This window comes from Gossypium arboreum, chromosome 11, assembly GCF_025698485.1.
Source record: "Gossypium arboreum isolate Shixiya-1 chromosome 11, ASM2569848v2, whole genome shotgun sequence".
NCBI lineage: Eukaryota > Viridiplantae > Streptophyta > Magnoliopsida > Malvales > Malvaceae > Gossypium > Gossypium arboreum.
The window spans coordinates 40001566-40028303 of NC_069080.1; the positions used below are offsets into that span (position 1 = coordinate 40001566).

General features: G+C 35.6%; 1 protein-coding gene across 1 annotated transcript; it reads right to left on the reverse strand.

Moving 5' to 3' along the window:
* Positions 1–24480: 24480 nt before the first annotated feature.
* Positions 24481–26012, reverse strand: LOC108468268 (uncharacterized). The gene is made up of 3 exons (XM_017769159.1): positions 25638–26012; positions 25047–25287; positions 24481–24917 (listed from the first exon to the last, which is right to left on the reverse strand). The coding sequence occupies exons 1-3, from the start codon at positions 26010–26012 to the stop codon at positions 24481–24483; spliced, it is 1053 nt and encodes a 350-aa protein (XP_017624648.1).
* Positions 26013–26738: the final 726 nt, after the last annotated feature.

Here is a 26738-nt window from a genome sequence, read left to right on the forward strand (position 1 = left end):
TACCATCTCATTGAACTTTCTCAATGTAATACCCGAATAGGTTCTATACGTACTTGTATCACTTCATACTAACCTCTTTCTCAACCACATCATTCGTTTACCCGTTGAACCATTCAGAATAGAAGCTGGATACTCAAGGATCACAATCGACAAGTACCTATTCTATGGCCTTTAGCCAAATCAAGGTAACTTATTCCGGAGTACCTATATCATGGCCCGTAGCCAAATCAAGGTATCATTCACACCCAAAGCAAACACAATATCCTAATGGTATGTCACTAGCATCCTAAACTATTCCTAAGGTTCAACCGGGAAGTTTCACTTGTCGTTTTCATTGTCAAACATCTCTGTAGAGTTGTATTTACAATTAAAACATTATTTAAAATCTCATAATCACAGTTTATGTAATATTAAAGCATTTAACATTCATTTATAATGAAATTACCACATACGAACTTACCTCGGGTATGAAAATGACAAAACAAGTCAATTATTCGATAATCGTACCTTTCCCCCGATCTAATTTTGGATTCCTCTTTTCTTGATCTAAATGTATTCAAAATTAATGGATTTAATCACCTACTCATTCAATTTAGTCGAAAAATACACATTTGGGAATTTTTTTACACACTAGCCCCTAAAATTTCACATTTATTCAATTTAGTCCCTATTTCACAAATACACAAAATTCAAGCATTTTAATCCAATTTCATGATAGCCGAATTTCACTAGTGTCCCTAGTAGCCCACATATTTCATTTATTTCACGTTTCAGCCGTTCAATTTGCATAATTCACAAATTAATCCCTTTTTGACATTTTTGTCAAAAGTCACTTTACAAAACTAGTTTAACTATCAAAAAACTTTCATAATCTATCATAAATCATCAAAATTCTCAAGTATTCAATAATGGAAACATGACAATCCTTTAACTATTTCAAAAATTAAGGCACGGGCTAGCTAGAACACAAAGCAATGATCTCAAAAACGTAGAAATCATCAAAAACTGAGCTAAAATCATACCTCAATCAAGCTATGAATGTGCCAAATGGAAAACCTAATCCCTTGGTTCTCTTCTTCTCTAATTTCAGTTCAAAATAATGATAATCAAGCCAAATTTTTATTTTTTTATTTATTATAACTTAATAAACTAATTTACCTTTTTAACCTTAGTAATAAACATATAAAATTATATAATGGATGTCAATTAATGTCCATTAACAATTAAAATGGTTTAATTACCATTTAAGGCCATAATATTTAAAAGTCAAAGCTATTTGACACCTTTAACCAATAGAATGCAACTTTTACATTTTACGCAATTTAGTCTTTTTTCTCAAATTGAGCTATTAAACGATAAAATTAGCTCACGAAATTTTCACACATACATGCTATTATGCTGTAAACACATAAAATAATACTAAAATAATTTTCAACATCAGATTTGCGGTTCCAAAACCATTGTTCTGATTTAGCTAAAACTGGGTTGTTACAATAGCTCCGACAGGCTTCCAACCCAAACGAGCTTCCGATTCACTATAAAACATGAAGAATAACACAGAGTAAGCATTTATGCTTAGTAAGTTCGTATAACATGGAATTTAACTTACCATTTATCCACATATAAGGTAAGTAAATAAAGCATATCCCAATATATATTGGCTAAATGCCTAAGCACAAATACATCAACCATGTTAGTCATGTAAACACATCTATAAACCTAGTCATGGATGAGCTCACCAATTAATCAAATTCCATATACATGTATCATCCATTTCATATACCTATATACCATGTAATATCATTTTCCATGTAATTCATATGTATACCTATAATAGTTCGTATCGACTCATGTCTTATTGTATCAGAACATTACCCATTGAACCATTTAGAATATCACTGGATACGCGAGATAGCTCACACATAGTGTGCTAAAATGTAATCAGTTAATTCCTGTACATGTATGCTCATACGAGTTATGAATTGGTATGCTCTTACGAGATAGAAATTAGAAATCTCATACGAGCTGTGGTGTGTCTGCAACACATGCTGGACCTCAACCAAAATGGTAACCCTAATAACATGTCATTTGTATCCTACGATTTCCTAAGGTTCAAACGGGGCTTAGTAATCGTCGCATGTCATCAGATATGAAATTGATATATATACATGGAAATTATACAAATCCCATAAATATAATTCAATTAAAACATATAAATACTCAATTTAATTACACGAACTTACCTCGACGAGTATTTGTAGATACAAAGGCCATTAATCTGAGATTTTCTCTTTGCTTTTATCTAACTCCGTACGAGGTCTGACTAGATCTATACGGATAAATTTAATTCAATTTAACATAAAATTCATTTAATTTAATCCAAAACATATTTTTTGAAAAATTACCATTTTGCCATTGTACTTTTAAATTCTTTGCAATTTAGTCCCTAACTCAAAAAAATGAAAATTCATGCAATTCATGCTTAACCCACTATAGCTGAATTTCATATAGGTCCCTAAAAAACCCTATGTTTCATTTATTTCACAAATTTACCATGAATTTATCAAAAACCCCTTTACAAAATTTATTTATCTATCAACAACTAATCATTTTTCTTCCATAAAACATAAAAAACAACCTATATTCATTCATGTCAAAACTCTAATACTTTAACAGTTTCATAGATTAGTCCTTGGGCTAGCTAGATTAAGCTACAACGAACCCAAAAACATAGAAATCATTAAAAAAAGGGACAAAAAATCATACCATGCAAGCTATGAGAGATTGTTGAATGTCAAAGCTCTTTCAATGGCTTTTCTCAAGCTTAATTTTGGTTGAAGAAGAACATAGAAAGATGATGACCTTTGTTTTTTAATTATTTTACTAGCATCTATTTAGTAATGTACTAAAATAACCTTATAATTAAACCTTTAAAATTTCATTTTTAATGGACATAATTAATGGTTTATTTACAACATAAACTCCCTAAAAATATAATTTCATAGCTATTAAATCCCTTTATCTTATAAAACTCAAGTTTTGCAACTTTTGCAAATGCATTCAAACAGTAAAATTTCTTTACGAAATTTTTATACGGTAATACTATCTTAATGTAGATAATAAAATAATAATAAAATAAATATTTTCATTTCAAATTTGTGGTCTCAAAACTATTGTTCTAATTTCACTAAAAATGGGCTGTTACAACATTAATCTAGACGGGCCTTTGTAAAAAATAGCTTGTGCGAATAGGTAAAATGTGTGAACACTTCGTTAGGCGATCCAAAATTACCCAAATTGCATCCTTCTTGTTACAATCACTGGCAACCCAGTAACAAAATCCATGGTTATTCTTTCTCACTTCTACTTAGGTATTTTGAGTGGCTGTAACATTCTTGAGGGAAATTGATGCTCGACTTTGACCTTCTAATAAGTTAAGCAATTTACCATAAATACTGTAACAGCTCACTCCAAAAAAAGCTACCGATATAGTTCACGAAGGTCATGATACATCTTATTACTGCTTGGGTGCATCGTGTAAGGAGTATTGTGTGCTTCTTTAAGTATCATTTGTTGAAGCTCTTCGTTACAAGGCATATAAAGCCTTCCACGAAATCAGAGCACTTCTTCATCATTAAGTGCGAAGTTGCATTGCACTTTTTGTTCCACTTGGTAAACCCTTTATGCCAATTCCTCATCAGTAACTTGTTTTCTTTTAATCTTCTATGACACTATTGGCCTTACTTGCAGTTTTGCAAGCAATCCCCATTACTTGTCATACTTAGTTACGTGAACATAGCTCACAACTCACCCACAAACTTCCTACTCAAGGCATTAGCTACAACATTTTCCTTACCATGGTGATTCTCTATCACACAGTTGTAGTCCTTCAGTAGCTTGATCCACCTTTTTTGTCGTTGAATCAATTTTTTCCCTGAAAGTGAATACTTGAGACTTTTATGATGAGTGTAGATGGTACACTTCTCACCATATAGGTAGTGTTGCCAAATCTTTAGTGCGAATACCATGCCGCCAGCTCTAAGTCATAGGTTGGGTAGTTACACTCATGGACCTTCAGTTGTCTGGAGGACCAGATCATATTGTTTTTGAAAGATCAAGCTTAGAGATACAAATGATGGACCTAAAGCATAAAGGTTACACTAGGAAAGTAACTCATCACTTTTAGCCGAGGAAGAATATGGAAGATGGTTGTAGAGAAATTGAAGGGATCACAAGTGGATCTAATAATAAAGGTTTAGCTAGGATATTAGCTTGTGAAGGGCCCGTACCTTCAGCGGGGAAACCTATAATTTAGGCAGGTTTTTTTGGAACTACTATTGCAACTAGTAATGAGGGAACCAATGAAGAAAGAACTTTTGGACTAGGAAGTCCTTTCTTGAGTCTACGCCACTTGGGGTGTGAGGGCTCGCTCTCCTCAGTAAACGAAGATTTTCACTTGTCCTTAGTCTTTTCTAATAATTCTTAGAAATGGACTTCCTAGTAGAAGTAGCTGAAGATCTCTCTTTATCGTGAGAGGTGCTCAAAATGGCTTGGATGTCGATGCCTGGCTCTGGGTTGAGCAGAGTAAGAGACTTGGAAATCGACCTTGTACCATCAATGTGAAAGATAGCTTCACTTGAAGAAGAAGAAGAAAAAGAAGTAGGAGGATGAGCATGATGAGTGGTAAGTCAGTTTCGGGAACGTATCCCATAGAACTTGTAAAATTAAAATGAGGGCTCTCCCATATGCCCATTCAAAATATGTGTCAAGATGGTATTGCCATAGTAGGGTCAAGCCATAGAAGTTGGGGGCACATTAAAATTGTCTAGACAAGTAAAACGATCATTGTTTATATGACCATTAGGACTTTGATTCAACAGGCAATACTGAAAAACATTCTTACCCGTAACGAATTCCACCTACTCTTGAACACGCCCTCTACCCAAGCACTTGGACTGCCTATCTGCCACCTTAGAATCAATAGGGAAACTTTGAGAACAAGTGGACTCAAGAGGAAGGTGTAAACAAGTGGGAAATCAAACCCATCTTCGAGCTTACAAACTAGCCTTATGAACTTTTCCCTCCTCCAATGAAGGTTCGAAAGGCTATTTTGGAGGATTGGCTCACAACCTTGACAAACACTAAAGTTGGCATGTTTGACATTTGACATTTGACATTGCCTGGTAATTTTTAGTTGGTAAAACTTTTGGAAGACCCCTAGGTGTAACACCTCTAACCCATACCTGTTGCCGAAACAAGGTTTCGAAGTATTACCAGAACATTCAGAATATTTTTCCATTAAACTACGTAAATTACTATTCATTTTTTGAGATCATCCATAACATCCCTTGATCAGGGCCTTGAGGCCTAATACAAGCATTAGAATCGAATCGGTACTTAATTGGGACCTCTAAGAATTTTTTGTGAAATTACAAAATTTTTCCAAGGTGCAGGGCTCACACGCCCGTGTGGTCTAAGGGACACGCCCGTGTGACCGTGGGACACGCTCGTGTTGGAGGCCGTGTTTGACCCCATGTAACTCTCTGACTTGCACACACGACCATGCCACATGCCTTTGTGCTAGGCCGTGTGATTAATTAATTCAATTCAAAATTAGGTGCAGGTTTCACACGACCAAGACACATGCCCGTGTTCTAGGCCGTGCGGCACACATGGCTAAGACACACGGCTGTATGCTCAATTCTGAGCATTCTGTTCCTCAAAATTTAGGTATAGAGGGCACACAGCTTAACTACATGCCCATGTTACCATACCGTGTGTCACACACGGTCTAGGCACACACCTTTGTGTTTGGCCGTGTGTCATACACAGTCTAGACACACACCTGTGTGCCTACCTGTATGGACAAAATGTACCCATTCCTAGCTTCATTTCTCACCCAAAACTTCACCTAAGACCTATTCTTGAAGCACACAACCAATACCAACCAATTCAAGCATTCAAATTAGGCAATTTCCATTAATCACAAGGCATATCACAACAAGCATACATGATTACAACCTTACCTTATTTTAACTTAGGCATTCACAACATTTATCACATATTCTTAACATAACACATGTGTTTATATATCATAAAAGTCTACTTAGTCATACCAAAATGAACAATTACTAGCCATTTCAGTGGCTAGGTTACAAAATAACATTTCAAGCCACTATTGGCCAAGTTGTCCTATACATGCCATTATACCAAAATGATTTTTACTAATTATACCCAAAATGACTAGTTGATAGTGTGGCGATGCTCCAACGATCTCCAACCTTCGCGAGCTTCCGAGCACTATAAGGGGAAAAATAAACGGAGTAAGCATTACATTCTTAGTAAGTTCGTATAATAGAAACTAAACTTACCAATCCTGTTTATCAAATCTAAGCATACAATAACCAGTTTTCCATCCATTTGGTTAAATTGCCTAAACACATGTATCCAGTCAAACATGTTAGTCACAAAGTTTACATATACTTCAAGTAAGAATAAATGAGCTCATCATGCAATACACTTTTAAGACATTATCATATCATCTCAAGATTTTCATGCCATGTCAAGATTTTTATGTCCGTTGAATCATTGAATTTTGATGGATGCTCAAGTAGTACACTCAAAGTGTATGATTCAATAATCCGCCAATTCTTTATTCAAGGGTACCCCTTAGGGCACTTAACCAAGAAACTCTCTCGAGTGACATATCGTATAACAGGATTACCAGTCCAGGCTAAATCCTTTATATAACGTATGCTTAGAGGAGCTCGATTAGGATTACTAGTCCAGGCTAAACCATAATCATAACGTATGCTCAAAAGGTACTATATCAGAATTACCCGTCTGGGCTAAATCCTTTATATAACAAGGTCAATGGGATAACTCGTCCGACCTAAATCCCATCCGCAACAAATGCAAGATCTGATTAGTTTCGAAAAGCGTATATAATCATCGAATTTTAATATTCAATTAGGACTTAACCCATTTTTCATCATTTCAAACACGTATTAAGTATCTCATGATAACATTCAAGTAATGTACATCAATATAAATCACATTCCATACAAAAAAATATTCAATCAATCATATTTACATGCAGAATTAAGTTACACGAACTTACCTTGACGCTCGTTCACGTAAAAAGTCTACTGATCCATAACCTTTTCTTTTCCTCGATCTAACCTCGAATTAGTGTTGTCTGGATCTATATAAATGAAGTTAACCATCAACTTCACACATTTCATATTAAATGGACTTAATTTACGTCTTAGGAAAAATTACCATTTTGCCCCTAAATTTTCCATAAATCTCGATTTTTTCCTTAGGCTCGAAAAATGAAACTTGTGCAAATTAGTCCCTATTCCAAGCCTAACCAAAGCCCTATTAGAAATTTTCCAGCACATGTATTCATAAAATTTTAGAATTTTTCATCAAATTTTACAACTTTTCATTTTAGTCCCTAAATCATGTTTTCATCAAAAATCACTTTGTAAAAGTTGTTTATCTATCAATAATATTTCATTTTCTACCACAAATTTCTAATTTCTAGCATACACATCCATGACGCATTTTCATACCTTGATAACTTTTCAAATTAATCATTCAAATAGAGAGATTAAGCTATCCCGGTTTTAAAAATACCAAATTTCCTAAAAATGGGACAATAGAACTTACCCAATTAGGCCTTGAAAGTTTCTTTTCTCTTTCCTAGGGTTTCCATGTGTTTTAGATTGAAGATGACATAAAATAAGATAATTTCTTTTATCATCTTTTTAATTAATTAAGTATTTTGCTATTTTCAGTTTAGTCCTTACCCTTTTTCTATATTTTCATGGATGAGTCATCACGAAAAATCTACATACTTTTTTTAATAATCTAATTACCATATAAGGGCCTCTAGTTTTGAATTCCATAACTATTTGATCCTTATAGCTACTAGAATTCAACTTAATCGATAAAATTTTTGTATCAACATTTTCACACGACGTGCCTATTATAATACGGACCATATTATGAAATAAAAATAGACCTTATTTTTTCGGTCAAATTTGTGGTCCCAAAACTACTATTTCGATTTCTCTGAAAAATGGGTTGTTACACTAGGAGTGGAGGTTCATTTCATTGGTAGCAATCTAAGAAGTAGGCAATAAAGGTATACTAGGACAAGACTAATAGTTGCCCTGGTGCAATGTCATATTCTGGCAACACTAAGCAAAATAATAGGTGTAACAGCATATGAAAACCAACCTCTGACAGAATGAGGGGAAGGATGAAACCCTGGGTATTGTCAGTTAAATGATACCTCAGAGGTATATCAATGTCATAAGCGAAGATTGGAAGATGGAAGCGTCAAACTATCAAGAATCAATCCGCTTCTTCTTGGGTTGTACTACACTCATATTCAAGAGTGGAAATGGTTGGAGGGGTTTTTTTGAGTTCTTGGGTGCCAAAAATGGTGGAATTATTGGGGACTGAAACTTGGTCACTTTGGTTATGGCCTCGACCATGAATATTCATTCTTGACATCTTGTATGAATATAAGAAAAGAATGGGAAAATAAGAGGAAATGGGATTACCTTTAATAATTCTAGAAAATTGGAAAAGACGAAGATAAAAAGGGAAGTCAGGAAGTTGTAAACAAATTTGAAGGCTTGACGAGGGTTTTAGAAGAACGTTTAGAGTTCTTGTTTTATAGAGATAAATGTGCTCAAGAAGGCACTCTAGGAAAAACTGTTTGAATTCTCCAGTGTGAGTTTGACATTTGTCAAAAGGGATAAGCGTGAGCTGTCCATACTCAAGTGTTAACCGTTAAAAATTTGATTTCATTTAGGAAAGTAGTCTGATAATATCTCTTAAAACTTTTGGAAAGTATGATAGTAAGAAAGAAAAACTTGAAATGTGTGCAAGGGAATTTGTGCCATCGATGATTTGTGCTTGATGAGGACAACTAAATTACTTCTAAAATTGAGATTCTTGAGAAAAAAGAAAATTTCGGGGGCAAAATTTCTTAAAGTGGCGGAGAGTTGTAACATCTCGACAGTGAAACCCTAGTGTTTAACGATGTCTATGGAAGTAAGTCATAAAGAGTAAGTTTTGAGTGTGTGTAAAGTATAATAATTTGACTAAGTATAAAAATTCTTTAAGCAAGCCCATAGCACCCTAGTTCTAGTGGGCACAAGGTCTGGCATAGTCTTTGAAAAGTAAGATTAGCGGATTGGTAATTACCTAAATGAACTTTCTAGTGAATAATGGAGGCAGACATATTTGTGTCTTCAAGATATTGAGAGTTCCATGCCAAATAATTGTAATTTAATAGAAAAAGATGTGGCTAAGTAAATATATACTGAAGGTATAAGCCTCGTTAGAAGTAGTACAGCCTTTTTACTGTGACACTATATATGTTAGGTTATAAGGTAAGCTGGTTAGGAACTAACCGAACGAGAACCAGGATAGTTAAGAGAGAAATGAGAAATACTCAATTAGTTTCCTCAAAAGTTGTAGACCCTTGATAAGACAGGTCAATAGTGATGTGATGTTTGTTAAGTTCCAATAAAGACTTTGACTATTTTAATAGGTTTTCAATTTGAAATAAAGGGAGTTCTCTTCGTTTCTTTTGAAAAGATTGAAATCTACGGCTAAAGGGAATGAAAAAGCATTTTTCTTTAAGATAGATTTGAAACTCTAGATTCTTCTGGAAATTTCTCCATGTCTAGGTGAGTTCTATGGTTCTAAAAAATGTATATCTATATGAATGCTTGAAGAAGTAAGGCTTTGTTGATGGGAAATTTTTGTTTAATATGACAGAAACGTAATCTGAATGGATTTTTATGGTGTTCTTTTGTTTTAAGAGGAAATGGTTGCTGTAACTCCTGAAAAGATCTTAGATCTAGAGCTAAAGCTACAGTCCCTGAGTGGACTCTCGTATGTAAGGTAGTATTCTCATTGTTTCTACAAATAATGGCCAAACTATAAACTCTAAATGATCCATGCATATATAGTTTTTGTATAAGATGGATGTTCAAATGATGAAATAAACTACTTGAGTGCTTTTGGAATGCATTAGATGATGAGAAATTAAATGTATGTTAGTTTTTGTGTAGTGTCAAAGCATGAAAGATCTATTAAGTGAGTCTAGATGCGTCTCTGCAGAGTCGTCTAAAGAAGTCCGTTGGGACTTTAAACATGATTCTATAAAAGGAAAGTCCATAGAACCTTATCGTGTAAGACCATAGCTGGTAGGCTATGGTTTCATATGGAAAGAACTAAAAGAAGGTTATTGCCTAATGGGGTTTCTATGTGACCTAGAACAATGAGGGGCAAACCTCACGAAATGTGAGTTTAGGCAAATCCATATTGTGAATACATAAGAAAATGAAAGCCTTTGTGGCGTATTTATGAAATGGAATCCTTTATGGCAATTTATTAAATGGAAGCCTTTGTGGCAACCTATGAAATGGAAGCCTTTGTGAAGGAACACCTTCATGGCGCATTCTACAGGAAGGCTCTTGTGTTAATCATCTGAAAGAAATACTTTTATGGCGAACCCTGAAAGAGAAGAATGGTAAGTATGACAAATGTTGAAGGAATGATATGTGTGGCTAGCTCTGTAGCACCCCAAATTTTTAGATTTTTTAATGTTTTTGTTTGTTAGATGATTTGACTTGTTTTGGTGGTTAAGTAGTTTGGATTCGCTTTGGGTCCAATGTTTGAGTCTTGTGAGGCGTAATTGTGAAAATCTTTATTTCTTTTGCTTAAGCTCTTGGGTGGGGTATTAGAGTTTGGGTTGGACTTTAGAAAATTTGGTAGGTGTATTTTAGTTATTTTGTTCCTTTAAAATTGTAGTTTAATATTTTTGTTAGGATATTTTAGTTTTCTTTCTATTCCTAACTGCCTACACCTCTCTTTACTCTCATGTTCCTTTTGTTCTTTATTTGTTGGTTTTGTTCTTCTCCTCTTTTCTCTTTTCTTTTATTTCATTGTTCTAGAGACTTTCTTTTTAGTCTTTTAGGCTTATTCTTGTGTGTTGCCTCTTGTTCACTATAGGGATTAAGTTGATTGTTGCAAGATAGTTCATCAAGGGTGTAAGTTTCACTCATTGTTTTGTTGATTGTTCAAGTTGAATCTTAATAGTATTCAAGTTTAGTTTGGGTTTCTAGTTTTATCCTATATTGTCTTAAGTGCTTCTGTAATTTTTGATTAAGTAAAGGTTTGGAAAATCAAGTCCCTCCAATGGAGTAGGTTTCATTTTTGTTACTGATTTCCGGGTGGTAAGGAGTCAAGTTTGTTTTGGGGCTACAATTTTATTATTTTTAAAGACCGATTTGATTAGGTTTTTGACATATTTTTGGTTTGATTTATTGCGTAATTGTAGGTTCATGACTTCCGTTATCAAAGTTAGTCGACTACACAATCAGGTGTGTGAAAACACCTAAAACTCTCTTAGAAATTTGATTGAAACCGCAAAACAGAGGTTATTGCGAAGCTGCCCAGTTTTCACATGGCCTGGCACATGGCTATGTGGTAGGCCACGTGTGGCACACGTTCGTGTCAGTATTATGCAAACTATGTGTGATGGTTGTGTATAGCACATAGCCATGTGTGACTATGCAGCTCGTGTGGCTGGGCCGTGTAAATCTTTACATATCGTGTAGGTGGCTTCTGTGGACCATACAGGTTGGGCTTTTGGGTCGTGTGAGCCTTTTTGGCCAATTTTTAGGGCCCAATTAGGGGTTGTTTAAGGTCTAATGATGACATAAGGGCCAAAAAAATTGTAAGTTGACTACTTAAGCTCGTATGCGTACTATTAAAAGCATGATCAATATCATATGCTAAAACTAAATTAAAAGTTACATGTAAAATAAATTGTGTAGGTAATTTTGTTGTGTAACGCATGCTATATATATGCATAACATTTTTTTATGATTATGATAAGATACATGTATGATATTTTTATGATTGGGGTGGGATACGACATGATGGAGAAAGTTTATAGGAAAGTACTTACTGCAAATATGGTGGCTAGATCGTAAAATCATTCGTATGGCAACTCAGTTGCAATTTTATATGAGTGGCACATCACCACATATTGGTATGATTGGATGGATGGACTCATGTATCCAATATGGTGTGATTGGTTGGACAAAGATGGTCTGTAGTGAATGGGGGTAGGACTTGATATGTATGTTACAATATGTTGTTACGATTTACTATGTTATGTTACATTATGATAAGATATGATTCATATAAAATATGATATGATATGGTCTCTCTCTAAATGAAATATGCTATGTGAAATATGGTTTACAGTTTGATATATAAAAACAATTATTTTTAGTCATATGGGTTTTATCACACTCTGGGCTATTAGCTCACGTTTGTATGTTTCGTTTCAGGTAATCCTCCAACTTAGCTGTGGACGGTGACACTGGAGCTCAGGTTCACATTTTGATTTAATTTTACGAATTTGTTTTATTTGTTTAAAGTGGACATTTTGGACTTTGTTTTTGGCTTGTTATGCTTTCAGACCTTTTATATTTTGTGTAGAACGTTAGGACCAAAACAATTTGTTACACTTAAACTCAATTGGTTAACACCAACTTAAGATAAGAAAAATGAAAACCATTTGTTTTCAAACTAATAAAACTTAAGGTTTTCCTGCTACAAAATAAATTAGTAATTTCTATAAAAAGGGGTTTTGTAAACAAACATGAAGAAATGAATTTGGTATTAATTGTTGGAACATAATTAAGTTTTGAATTTATTTTTTTTAAGAAGTTAAACAGGTCTTTATTCGATTTCAAAATTTTCCAAACTGGTTCTTTTCAAATTGAATAATAGATTTCTCGTGTTTAAATTTTGTAACGTTCATAATCTAATCGTTACGTCTAGATCAGGTTTGGAGTGTTACATTTAGTGGTATCAGAACCATGTTGCAAAACTCGACTTTGTGTTTTATGGTCCAAATTATTTTTAAGAAAATCTTTCTTTAAATTGAAATTTGATTGAAGCTATTTTAAACTTTTGGATAAGTGAAACCGGGACTCTGACGTTGATCTATGTAAGCACTTTAAACTTTAGATATACTTTAGAAACACTTTGTATGTGATAAATTTAGTATATGATATGACCTTTTGAGACTGTAGTATAAGAAAAACACTATTTATATCTTGGTAGTATTTCGATAAGACTTAAGAATAAAATTTTGAAAGTTAAACATATTGCACAAAATTTCAAAAAAGAATTGTAGATAAGAAAATGAGTACTCTTAGTTCTTGTAGATATGGCACTCGTCAGCATGGTGGACACTATTGAGGCGAACGAGCTGAATCTTCTTCGATGGGTAGTATGCCCCAATTAGATACGAGTGAGATTGTATGGACTCCGACTATTGAGATTGAGTCCACAGCTTAAACTGCCAAGGATGATGCACTGTCCCAAGCAATGTTGAAGGTTTTAGAGAGGGTTGTTGGGACCCATATTGGATCTGGATTTGGGAATTGAGGGTCGGTTACCGAACGACCTCGTTCCAATAGAGCTAAACTATTTAGGGGCATCACTGGAGTCACCCCAACTATGGTTGATTATTGGTTAAAAGCCACTGAGAGAATCATGAATGACTTAGACTGTACCTCTAAGTGAAAATTAAAGGGTGTGATATCCTTACTTCACGATAAGGCATACCAATGATGGCTGACAGTTCAAGAGGGCACTCAACCTAAGTAGCTGTTGTGGCATTATTTTTTAAATGCCTTTCAAGGTAAATATGTGGGCACAAACTATGTAAAGGCCTACAAGTGAGAGTTTATGAATTTGACTCATGAAGAGAGATCAGTGGTCAAGTATGAGGTCGAGTTTTTATGATTAAGTTAGTATGCTCGAGGACTTGTTTCTAATGACTATGAGAAGAGTGTACGTTTTGAGGAAGGCTTGAGGTATGACCTTAAGGTTTTGAGAGCCCTTCAGAAGGAGCGGGTTTTTGCAGCTTTGGTGGACAAGGAAAAGATAGTTGAGGAGGTTAAACGCACTGAACGCAAGAAGAGGGATCAGGAGAAAATTTAGAATAAGAATAAGAGGGATTCAAGTTCTTCTATTTCTCTATAGCGGTCCATGAATCATGCCAAATTTGATAGACCACCGTAGCGTGAGCTAGTTGCTAGAGCTGAGCAGGTTTTGGTATGTGGGTATTGTAACATACACCATCTGGGTGAGTGTTGGAGGAGGATTGGGGCTTGTTTTAGGTGTGGTGTAGTGGGGCACAAAACCAGTGAGTGTCATCTTATGGTTGAGTTTGGACGGGCCCTTATTCAGGGCCAGATTCTATCTTAGAGGGTTGGTCAATAACTTTTTAGGGGCCGTGGTCTGATACTAGGGCTTAATGTTAGTGGTCATGGTCAGAGAGCACCAAGTAGAGTTGTGGGACAAGCTGAGGCTGTCTAGCTAGCTTTGGTTTATGCAGCGAGGTGCCGTAAGGATAAGGATGTGACAGATGTGATTGTTGGTACGTTCGTTATCTATACTATGCCTTATTTTGCTTTAATTAATTTTGGTTTTACGCATTCCTATATATCGAGTAGTGTTGTAGGATATTTGAGGATTTTGCTTGAGGATACTAGTAGTGAACTTTCTGTTTCAAATCATTTAGGTCAATCAGTAGAAGTTGGTATGGTATATTGGAGGTGTTTGCTTGAGGTTCAGGGATATATGTTCCCTGCTAATTTGATGGAGTCGCCTTTGGAGGAATTCGATTTGATTTTAGGTATGGATTGGTTGGTGGTGCATCAGGTTGGATTGGACTGTGATTCTAAGCATGTGACCTTTAGTGGAGCATCGGGTTGGCGAGTGTCAAGATTATTTATCTAATGCGATCTCCGCTCTGGTAGTTGAAAGGCTATTCGTAAAGGTTGTGATACATGTTTGGCATATGTGCATGATACCAGTAAGGTGGGCTTAGTTGAAGACACTAGTAGTGAACTTTCTTGACATTTTTCTGAGGAGATGTCAGGTTTACCTTTAGATAGAGAGGTCAAGTTTGGGATTGATTTATTGTCAGGTACAGCTCTAGTGTCCATCGCTCCATATCATATTGCATCAAAGAAGTTAAAGGAACTTAAGTGTCAATTTCAAGGACTGTTGGACAGAAGGTTTATTCGACCGAGTGTGTCCCTGTGGGGTGTACCAGTGTTTTTTGTTAAGAAAAAGGGGTGGATCGATGAGGATGTGTGTGGATTATTGTTAGTTAAACAAATTTAAGATAAAGAATAAGTGTCCAATTCTACGGATCAGTGATCTATTCAATCAATTCTGTCGGGCTTCTGTGTTTTCTAAAATTGATCTCCGTTCTAGGTATCATTAGTTGAAAGTTAAGGAGGCCAATGTACATAAAATTGCATTCAAGACTAGTTATGGTCACTACAAGTTCCTTGTTATTGCATTTGGATTGACTAATTCTCTAGTAGTATTCATGGATCTCATGAATCGAGTTTTTTAGCCATATCTAGATCAATTCCTCGTTGTGTTTATCGATGACATTTTGTTCTATTCTAAGTTCGAGAGGAGCATGACAAGCATCTTCTTACGATTATTCAGATTCTTCAAGAAAAAGAACTGTATGCTAAGCTAAGTAAATGTGAGTTCTGGCTGGGTGATGTTATGTTTTTGGGGCATGTAGTTTTCGACGAAGGTATTTTAGTGGATCCTAAGAAGAGAGAGGTTATTTTGGATTGGAAACAGCCTTGAAATGTGACTAAGCTTCAAAATTTTTGGGTTTGGCAGGATATTATCAGAGATTTTTGGAGGGGTTTTCTTTGTTAACGGCACCTTTGACTAATCTGCTATGTAAGAATGCTTCATTTGTCTGGGCTATTGAGCAGCAATCGAGCTTGAAGAAGCACAAATTAGTTTTAACTCAGGCACCTATTTTGATTTAGCCTGATTCTAGAAAGGAGTTTGTTGTGTATAGTGATGCATTATATACTAGTTTGGGTTGTGTATTGATATAAGGAGGTAAAGTGGTTGTTTACACGTCTAGATAACTTAAGCAGCACGAGGGTAATTACATGACTCATCATCTCAAGCCTACTGTGGTTGTTTTTGCCCTCAAGATATAGAGACACAAGTTAAATGGTGAGAGATGCATTATAAATACAGATCATCAAAGTCTAAAATATCTCCTCACTCAAAAGGAGTTGAATCTTAGGCAGCGTTTTTGGGTTAAGTTGCTTGAAAATTACGATTGTTCAATTAAATACCATCTTGGCAAGGCAAATAGGGTGGCCGATGCTCTCAGTCGGAGGTCTATGACTGAGTTGAAGGCAATGTTTGGTTGCCTAAGTCTGTTCAATGATGGTGAGTTTCTTGCTAAATTGCAAGTTAAGCCATCTATGTTGAATGAGATTTAAAATAAGCAACTTCTGGACGAGTCTTTAATTGGTCGGTTTCAACAGTTGGTTAATGGTAATACTACGGATTTTGGGTATAATAATGACGTAATTCTGTATTACCGATGATGTATTTATGTTCCTAAGGATGTGGATTTGAGACAGTCTATCTTGCGAGAAGCACATAGTAGTTCTTATACTATACATCCCGGGGGTAATAAAATGTATCGAGATCTCCATGATGTATATTGGTGGCCTGGGTTAAAATGAGAGGTAACTGAATTTGTATCTCATTGTTTAACGTGCCAACAGGTTAAGGCCCAACACCAACTTCCTTCTAGATTTTTACAACCCAGTAAGATTTCCATTATGAAAGTGGGAATGGGTAACTATGGATTTTGTTAATGGGTTGCCTTCGATGCCAACTAAGAAGGATTTGGTTTGGGTTATTGTAGATTAGTTAACCAAGTAAACGCACTTTATTCCAGTTAGGACTGACTACTTTTGGAAAAAGTTGGTGAAATAAAATGTTTCTGAGACTGTCAGACTGCATAAGGTTCTAGTGTCTATTATTCGGATCAAGATCCTCGTTTTACTTCTCGTTTCTAGTAGAAGCTACATAAAGCTTTAGGCACACGAATGGATTTTAGTATGGCTTTTCATCCTCAGACTGATGGTCAGTCAGAGAGGGTGATTCAAATTTTGGACGATATGCTTCGAAGTTCTGTAATTGATTTTCAAGGGAGTTGGAAGGAGTTTTTGCCGCTAGCTGAAATTGTTTCTAATAATAACATCTAATCTAGTATTCAGATGGCACCTTGTGAGGCCTTATATGGTAGGAAATGTTGCACTCCACTCTGTTGGACAGAGTTGGGTGAAAGGAAAGTTTTGGGTCCTGAGCTAGTGGTTGAGACTGAAGATAAAGTTTGTTTGATTCAAGATCATCTTAAGGGTGCTTCTGATAGACAGAAATCTTATGCGGACCTTAACCGAGTAGAGATTGTGTTTGAGGTAGGGAACCATATGTTCCTTAGGGTGTTTCTTTGGAAAAAATTCTTAGGTTTGGTCAAAATGGCAAGTTGATCCCTTGATTCATTGAGCCATATAAGGTTTTGAGGTGAGTTGGGTCAATTGCTTATTAGCTTGAGTTACCTTTGGAGTTGGATCACATCTATGATGTTTTCCACATGTCTATACTGAGACGCTATCGCTCTGTTCCATCACATATGGTCCCAGTGGAGGAGATTGAGTTAAGGAAAAATTTTTCTTTTGAGGTGGACTATGTTTAAATGTTGTAACCTTCATAATCCAGTCGTAACATCTAGACCAAGTTTGGGGTGTTACAAGCTTTGAAGGACTGGTAGGTATGGTAAACTCTGAAAGAATAGTACATATGGAGAACTTTGAATGAATAGTATGTATGGCGAACCCTGAGAGAAATAGTACCATATAAAATATTGTAGCGTATCCTGCATAGTCTTATGATATTTACAGAGAAGAATACGCTAGGGAATGTTGTGAACTCATAGTACGAACCAAGTAGACTAGAAAAACAATTCGATTAATAGTGTTTTATAGGTATGGGTTCCAGAATTGGAATAGTTAAGGAATCACGAACAAGTTGGGTGAAGAACAGTAGTAATGTACTAAAGATGCTAAGGGTTAAGCATGGTCACAAAATAAGGTACGACGTTGATCGGCTATTTATTGTTACAGCAATAATGTGCAAGTGTACACTGTCGATGTAACTATAGTAGACAGATATGAGTCTGTCGGATATCGATCCCACAAGGATGGTTGTCTTTTGTCTATCAATGTTCGTGCAATAAATATATAGAAATGAGATAAATTGTGAGAGCAATTGTCGAAGAAATAACTTGAAAACAATAAGATAAAATATGATACTAATAAACTGGGATCCCTAACATGAATATTCAACAGAATACTAAGTGCACACAAGGTATAAAAGGATAGATGATTGTTGATGCAATAATTTGCAATGAATATCTTACCAAGCTTAACTTCTATATATAATCTAAGACTTAAACATGCACATTAACCACACCTTTCGATGATGGAAATGGAACACTATTAAGAACAAGTGGATTAAATTCCTTTAATCCTCAAGGAACTTTCGTTTGTTAGCCTGAACTGTTACTGCACTTTCCAGTGCCAGTCACCACAATAGCACTTCCATGCTAAAAACATTCAAATCTAAAGATTAAATATTAGAAGCAAGACTGAATAAAATAACATTTAACCCAGAAATTATGTGCACTTTCGTACTAACGTGAAATAGAAAGTTATCACCAGCGTTTAGAAAAGAAAACTAAAAGAAATAAGTGGAGAATACTATTCCTACACAACTCAACTTGAATCTCTTTATTCCTTCTTGTGTCGTACTCAGGGCTCCTCAGAGCTGGTCTACATCCCTTTCGCGTCAGTTCACTCGGAGGAGGCTTAAGCCGCCATAGCTGAAAGCTTCAAAAGGTAGGTTGAAGAAGATGATAATTTAAAAGCTTTCATTTTTTTTATTTTCACGTGAATATATATATTCTTCCCAAATAGCCTAAGTGTCCTTTCATCAAAATCATGCTGCCTCTGTATGTACAAGTTGGTTATACCAGACTAGACAACGTCCACATTTTTGTTCTTATTCGAGCAGCTGTCAGGTACGGCGACAATTTTGGGTGCAATCTGAAAATACTCATGCAGTGACATTGGTACCAAAACATGACAAAAATAAAGATAAATAGGCTAAGATCCACTGAGTTATAAAATGCAATCTACTGAACTGAAAATGCTAAAATATGTGCTAAAGATATCTAAATGGGAACAAATTAACCAATAAGTAGGGAGAAAACATATGTTCTTTCTAGTACTATCACAATCCCAAACTTGAGTTTTTACTTTTCCTCAAATAAAACAAAAAATAGGAAGGCTACACAAGAATTCACTAAGGCAAATGATTATTCTAGCAACTTGAATGAACTAAACTCCCTATGAACGAATCACATTCAGATGACAGAATATTGCATCGATAATACATAAGTATGAATGAATAAGATTGCAACTTCATCGAAACCAGCATCATGCTTTAAATCCTATATTCTATCTACCAATACAGCATTTATTGTACAATATATGTCTCTTATTTTTTGTGAATAAGGTATATCATTGCATTACTGTATCCTTGTTCCTGAGAAGTAACGATGGAGTGTAAGAAACCTCCAGGGAGTACATAATTGCGCCGACACACACTCATTCAGCGACAGCCTTTGGCTAGATTCATTTTTCTAATGCTTGCATTGGAGTGTTCCCTTTTTAACATTTCACAATACACCCACTTTGGAGTGTCTCTTATTCATAGCTATATATATAAGCAGCTGCAAAAGGAAAATTCATTCAATATTCAAGGAATGCTACTAGTCATCCATTACTAATGCAACCTAAATCATTCATCAAAGAATTGAAGATACAATATTCAGTCAAATTTATCCAACTCATTCATTGATAATTCACATGATTCAAGAATAAAGCATTGAATGTAACAAAAAAAATTCAAAAACATTTGCATTAACCACAAATAAACCTTGCATGCTTCATTAAACTAAAAAAAAAAATTTAAAATGTGGGTGTATTTCCAAACCCCATATGCATTCTACCAAACTTAAAATTTGCATTGTCCTCAATGCATTAATCTTAAAATGTGATGACAATAAAAATGCAACGACAATGTGCACTAACAAAATGAAAATTACAGCTACATGCAATGCATGAATACTACAACTAAAATTTAAAATAAAGTAACTTAGTTTTCCTTGACCATCAATGTGGTTGCACGATGTTTCTTTTTCCTCATCTTTTTCTCCTCTTTCTTGTGCTTTTTGTCTTTGGAGCACTTTCTCTTCTGTTCTTTAGGCTTCGCACGGTCCTTGGATCGCTCCTCAGTTTCCATCGCTGCTCTGGCATCATCAATTGCTTATTATGTAGGAGGGGTTGGTCTAGTATAGACCACTATCACCAATGAGTTCTGGTTACCTCTACAGCTTCTGCCAATCTAGCTCCATCTCACTCCAGATTAGCATTAGTTGCATCCACAAACTCGGGTGCATAGATAATGTTCTCAACAGATTCTTTCTCAGCAATTTCTGTCTTAGTATTTTCTTCTTCGGCCTTCTCGTGCACAACTTCAACATGGACTTCCTCCTCTCTCACGATAACTTCCTCCTCAACGGTATACTCCTCTTGACCAGCAATGATGTCACCCTCAACTAGGCTATCAATCCTTGGCATAAACTCCTCAATGTCCTTTGAATCCTTTTCTTTCTCATCATTAGAGATGTACACAATGGGAGGGGTTTCCACCAATCTATCTTAGTCCCCTAAGTCATCTTTCTTAGAGAAAGGTTCATAATCTTGGATGATCGGTGGAAACAATGGAAATTCTGGGAATGGGGTTGGGCTGAACTGACTTAATGTGGCTACAATAGATTAGTTATAGGCCCTAGTATAAGCGTAGAACAAATTTTGTGATCTGTCCATATCCTCTATTATAGTGACAAACCTGATCTGCTTATTGCTGATGGAATTGGCCAACTTCTCGATATCCTGTATTTTGCGCAACAATGATGTCTCTGCAGTCAAGTTTGTTCCATTACTTTCTGCTTTGTTTTTGCCTTCCCTTATCTTGCTAGTCTCTGCCCCCTTCATTGTCAGTGTATCTTTGCCAAAGTCATTCTTTCAATAAAGGATTCATTTATCGGGCCCTTATTCTCCAGGATCTTTTCATCATCACAGGGCACAAACCTTTTTTGCTGGCATAGTAGCATCACCAACAACGGGAAAACCAAAATTCCAGTTTACCATGCGACGCAGTCAGTAATTTCTTAGTGGAGCATTGCGCCAACATCAATCTTTCTGCTCTTGACAATTGAGAATTTATCAGACACATCCTATCAAGGTTGACTGTGGTGCTGTGAGTAGAGGGTAGCAGCCTACAGTTGACAAAATGAAACCAAATTTTTCTTTACAGTGTCAAGAACTGACAGTGCATCGTATAATTTTTTTGATGGGAACCCATTCATAATGCACCTTCGACACATAAATCATTCACCAACATGGCCCTTTTGTCATCTGTGATGTCCTTAATAAACTCAGAGTACATCTACTTTAGTGTTGTACAGCTCATTGATTTTTTTAGCATCCCATGGAATTAAGCCTTCTCAAACAAAAATAAACAAAAATAAACTCTAACTCATGGTCATAAAGGTTAGCGTAAAACTCATGTACTAATGAAGGAGAATAGCTTCTAGGATGAATGCAGAAAGTCTTCCACTTCAGCTTAGAGATGGTTTTGTAGACTTGCTTGCCCAAGTCTTGTTGTTACGAAAGGAGAATTCCCTATTCTAGGTGCAATGTAGCTTCAAAATGTTTTCTTCAAACCGGGCTGCTTTCGCTAAAAAGATCACTGGCTCTTTTTCTCTGTTAGCATGGAAGACTCTGATTCACGAACTGCAGTTGTAGAGGACGAGTGTTCTTCAACGAACTTGGTGACTTTCTTGATTGATCCTCTCGTTCTTGCCATATTTTTTTTTGTTTTTTTTAGAGTGAAGATGTTTTAAAGTTGTACGGGCACGATCTTGGGGAAGAGAAAGTGAATAAAAATGGTTGCTTTATTTGTGTTACAATTGGCACAATAAAGGGAGGTTTATAGCAAGTGAAAGAAGAAGATGGAAAAGCGTTACTTTTGTGAAGGGATATAAAAGCTAGAGGGATTAATTATGTCCAATGAGAAATGTGTCCGCTCAAACAAATCAGACAGCTAGGTGACTTTTGATCAAACGATGGGATCTGAAATTTTTTATCTGCCCTCATTCTTGATGAGTCATAAGTGACAGTACAATAGTAAGAACTGTGTTGATAATAAAGCCCAAGTGCGTCGACAATGACACCTAATTATTCTACAAGAAAAAAATAAGATAAAGATGTAAAACAAACTTGAAAAGAAACAAAAATAAATTACATAATAATAAATTCCATAAAAATTAAAAATTTTCGACCAATTTAATGGTCTCTACGTGCTTTTGATCAATATTCCCAAAATAATGTTTCAACCACTAACCATTCACTTTAAACTGGTGTCCATCATGTAAATCTCTTATTGTGACTGCACTATGAGGAAATACTTCGACAACTTTGAAAAGTCCAGACCAACGTGAGTGCAGTTTACTCAGGTGTAGTTTCAGTCTGGAATTTAATAATAAAACTTGTTGACCCGTGATAAATTGTTGCTGCAAAATAATTTTATTATGCCATCGTTTAGTCTTTTCTTTGTAAATTTCAGGGTTTTCATAGGCATTTCGCCTAATCTCCTCTAGTTCAGTGATATCCAACAACCTTTTCTTTCCAACAGTTTCATAGTCCATGTTTACTTGCTTAATTGCCTACATTGCTTTGTGCTCCAGTTCAACTGGCAAGTAACATGCTTTCCCAAAAACCAATTGATACGGTGACCTCCCTAATGGAATTTTTTATGTTGTCCGTAATGCCCATAAAGCGTCATCCAGCCTGGAAGACCAATCTTTCCTCGAAGGGTTCACAACCTTCTCAAGAATGTTTTTAATTTGTCGATTCAATACTTCAACTTGTCCATTAGTTTGCGGATGATAAGTAGTAGCCATTCTATGATTTACTCCATATCTCTTCAGTGCGATTGCCACTTGGTGGCAATGAACGTGTGTACCCTAATCATTGATCAATGCCTTTGGTGTACTAAAGTGGGTGAATATATGCTTGTGAAAAAATTTAAGCACTGTCTTTGTACCATCTTTTGGGACTACAACAGCTTCAACCCACTTTAAGAGGTAGTAAATAGCTACTAATATATAAAGATTTCCAAATGAACTTGGAAATGGTCCCATAAAATCCATACCCAAAACATCGAACAATTTAACCTCCATAATTGGCTGCTGCAACATTTCATTGCTTCAGGATAATGCACTGACACCTATCGCATTGATTCACAAAATTGTGGGGGTCTTTGAATAATGAAAGCTAGTAGAATCCTAATTGGAAAACCTTAAAGGTAGTTCGCATGCCACCAAAATTACCTCCATAAAGAGCATCATAACAGTGATTTAGGATTGAAAGCATCTCCTCTTCTGAAACACAACACCGAATAATGTTTTCATTACATACCTTGAATACTGCTCGTTCCAATGATACTTCACTACTTCACGAAGAAATCTTTCTTTTTTATGGCCTATGACATCCAACGGGAGTTCTCCACATACTAGATAATTAACCAAATCGGTATACCAATAGGTTGCATCTATAGAAAATAACTTTTCATCTGGGAATGTGTTGACAATTTGAAGTATGTTTCCATATTCATTGTCAACTTGCAATCGAGATAGATGGTCTACAAGTTGATTCTCTAAACCCTTACAGTCTTTCATCTCGATGTCAAATTCTTGCAACAATAAGATCCAAAGCATCAGTCTAGGTTTTGCATCCTTCTTTGCAAAAAGATGTCTCAATACCGAGTAATCAGTAAATAAAGTAACCTTTGCGCCAACAAGATAAGAACAAAACTTTTCGAAAGCAATGACTACAGCCAACAATTCTTTCTTTATAGTAGTATAGTTGATTTGAGCCTCTGTAAGATTTTTGCTACCATAATAGATGGAATGAAATATTTTTCCCCTGCGTTGTCCTAGAACAATAACCACAGCAAAGTCACTTGCATCGCACATAATTTCAAAAGGTTGAGGCTAATCTAGTGCAACGACAAGGGGTGCATTTTCTAACTACTTTTTTAATTAAATAAATGCATTTAGATGTGCATTGTCAAAGAAGAATTTTCGATTTTGTTCCAGCAATGAGCATAAAGGCTTTGCAATTTTTGAGAAATCTCTAATAAATGCCTAAGAAAACTATGAATACCTTTCACATTTTTCGGTGGAGGTAATTTCTCAATGATTTCCATTTTAGCTTTGTCTACTTTAATTCCTTGACTAGAGATGCAATGGCCTAACACAATGCCTTCAGTTGCCATGAAATGACATTTTTCCCAATTTAGAACAAGATGTGTGTCTTCACATCATTGCAAAACTTTATCCAAATTGTTAGCGCAATGATCAAAATCATTCCCATATATTGAGAAATCAATCATACCCGAGAATATTGCCATCATGCACCTTTGAAATATGGCTGGTGTGCTGCAAAGACCAAAACGCATATGGCGAAAAACAAAAGTACAAAAGGGATAAGTGAAAGTTTTTTTCTCTTGATCCTCCAGTGCAATAGTACTTTGATTGTACCCAGAATAGTCGTCTACGAAGTAGTAATAGGCTCTTTTAGCAATCCTATCCAACATTTGGTTAATGAAAGAAAGTGGGAAGTGGTCATTCCTTGTGGCAACATTAAGTTTGCGATAATCCATACAGACTCGCCATCCCATAGAAATGTGTGTAGAAATTAATTCGTATTTATCGTTGCTAACCACAATGAAGCCACTCTTTTTAGGAACGCATTGCACTGAAATTACCCAATTGCTATTAGAAATAGGGTAAATAATTCCAGCATCAAGCCATTTTATAATTTCTTTCTTAACAACTTCCTTCATCTTCTTGTTTAATCTTCTTTGTTGCTCAATTGATTGCTTGCCTTTATCTTCCAACTTGATCTTGTACATGTAAAAAGATGGACTAAAGCCTTGGATATCGACAATACTCCTAGCAATAGCTCGTTTATGTTGCTTAAGGATATGGACAAATTTCTCTTCGTAAGTTACATCTAGTGTTGCAGATACAATAACTAGGAAAGTATTATTATCACCAAGAAAGATGTATTTAAGATGATTAGGCAGTGGTTTCAACTCTATAGTAGGAGCTTTTTCGATAGATGGCTTGAAAATTGGAAATGCTCAGTTGGCTAAGTCTAAGGATTCAATTTGTCATCCATGTTTGAGTTTAATATTATTAGCTTCAATCATACTGTCACCATTATCTAAGAATTCATCATCAAATGTCACTGCAAACTCCTCAAAAAGTATTGTGCTTTGGTATTGAATTCTTCCTCAGTTAGATCATCTAGCATAATGACAGTATGTCATTCTTCTTTATCCATATATTGAATAGATTCAAAAATAATAAAGGTAACATGCTCATTATTAAGTCGCATGGTCAGTTCACCTTTTTGAACATCAATAATAGTTCATCCGATGGCTAAAAATGGTTGTCCCAAGATTATGGAAACCTCCCTGTTTGCCTCATAGTCAAGTATGATAAAATCAGCTTGAAAAATGAATTTATCCACACAAACTAAGATATCTTTGATTTTCCCTTCAGGTTGAGCCAAGAATCGACCAGCTAGTTGCAATGTCACTGCAATAGGTTTCATGTGACAAATTCCCAACTTTCTGAAAGTAGATAGTGGCATTAGATTGACGTTAGCTCTCAAGTCGCATAAAGTCTTGCCCAAATAACGGTTGTGAATTGAACATGGGATAGTAAAGCTCCCAGGATCTTTCATTTTAGGGGGCAACTTATTTGTTAAAATAGCACTACAGCTTTCTGTGAGTGCGATAGTTTCCATACCATTGAGCTTCTTCTTGGACAAGAGCTCATTCATAAATTTCCCATAATTTGGAATTTGCACAAAAGTGTCTACTATAGGAATATTGACTTGAAGTTACTTCAGTGTGTTCAAGAACTAGTGGTACTACTTATCCTGCTCTTTCTCCCTGAATCTTTGTGAAAAAAGGTAAAGGTGAAGATACATCTGCTTGCGCTGACACCTTTGATTGTGTTGACAGTTTCAGGGGTCAGACATTACGCATATAAGTGACAAATTGTGGAACTTTCTTCTAATTCAACCTTCTCACCACGGATCACTTCACTAGTATCTTGAGGTGCTACAGTAGTGTCTGTAGTCGGCTAACCAATTTGTTTACCACTCCTAAGCATGATAGCCTTGCAGTGTTCTTTCCCCCTCGAACTGGGATTTTTCATGTCACTAGGTAGTGTGCCTTGTAACATCCCGAATTAGGGTCTAGTCGAAACAGTGGTTTTGACACCACAAAACCAAAATAGATGTAATTATTTTATGATTGTTTGATGGTCCATGATATGATTGCATCTTCGTGTGAAATTTTCATAAAGAAATTTTATGCCTAAAGTGTCCAATTTGAAGTTAGGGACTAAATTGAATAAGTTGCAAAATATGTATTCTAGAAGCTTCAAGCATGAAATTGCATTGGATTATAAATTAGAAGGTCTTAAATAGTAATTTGACCATTTTTTTATAATTTTGGACAAAAATGGGCATGAATAGGGGAAATTGAAAAGAAAGGCCTTA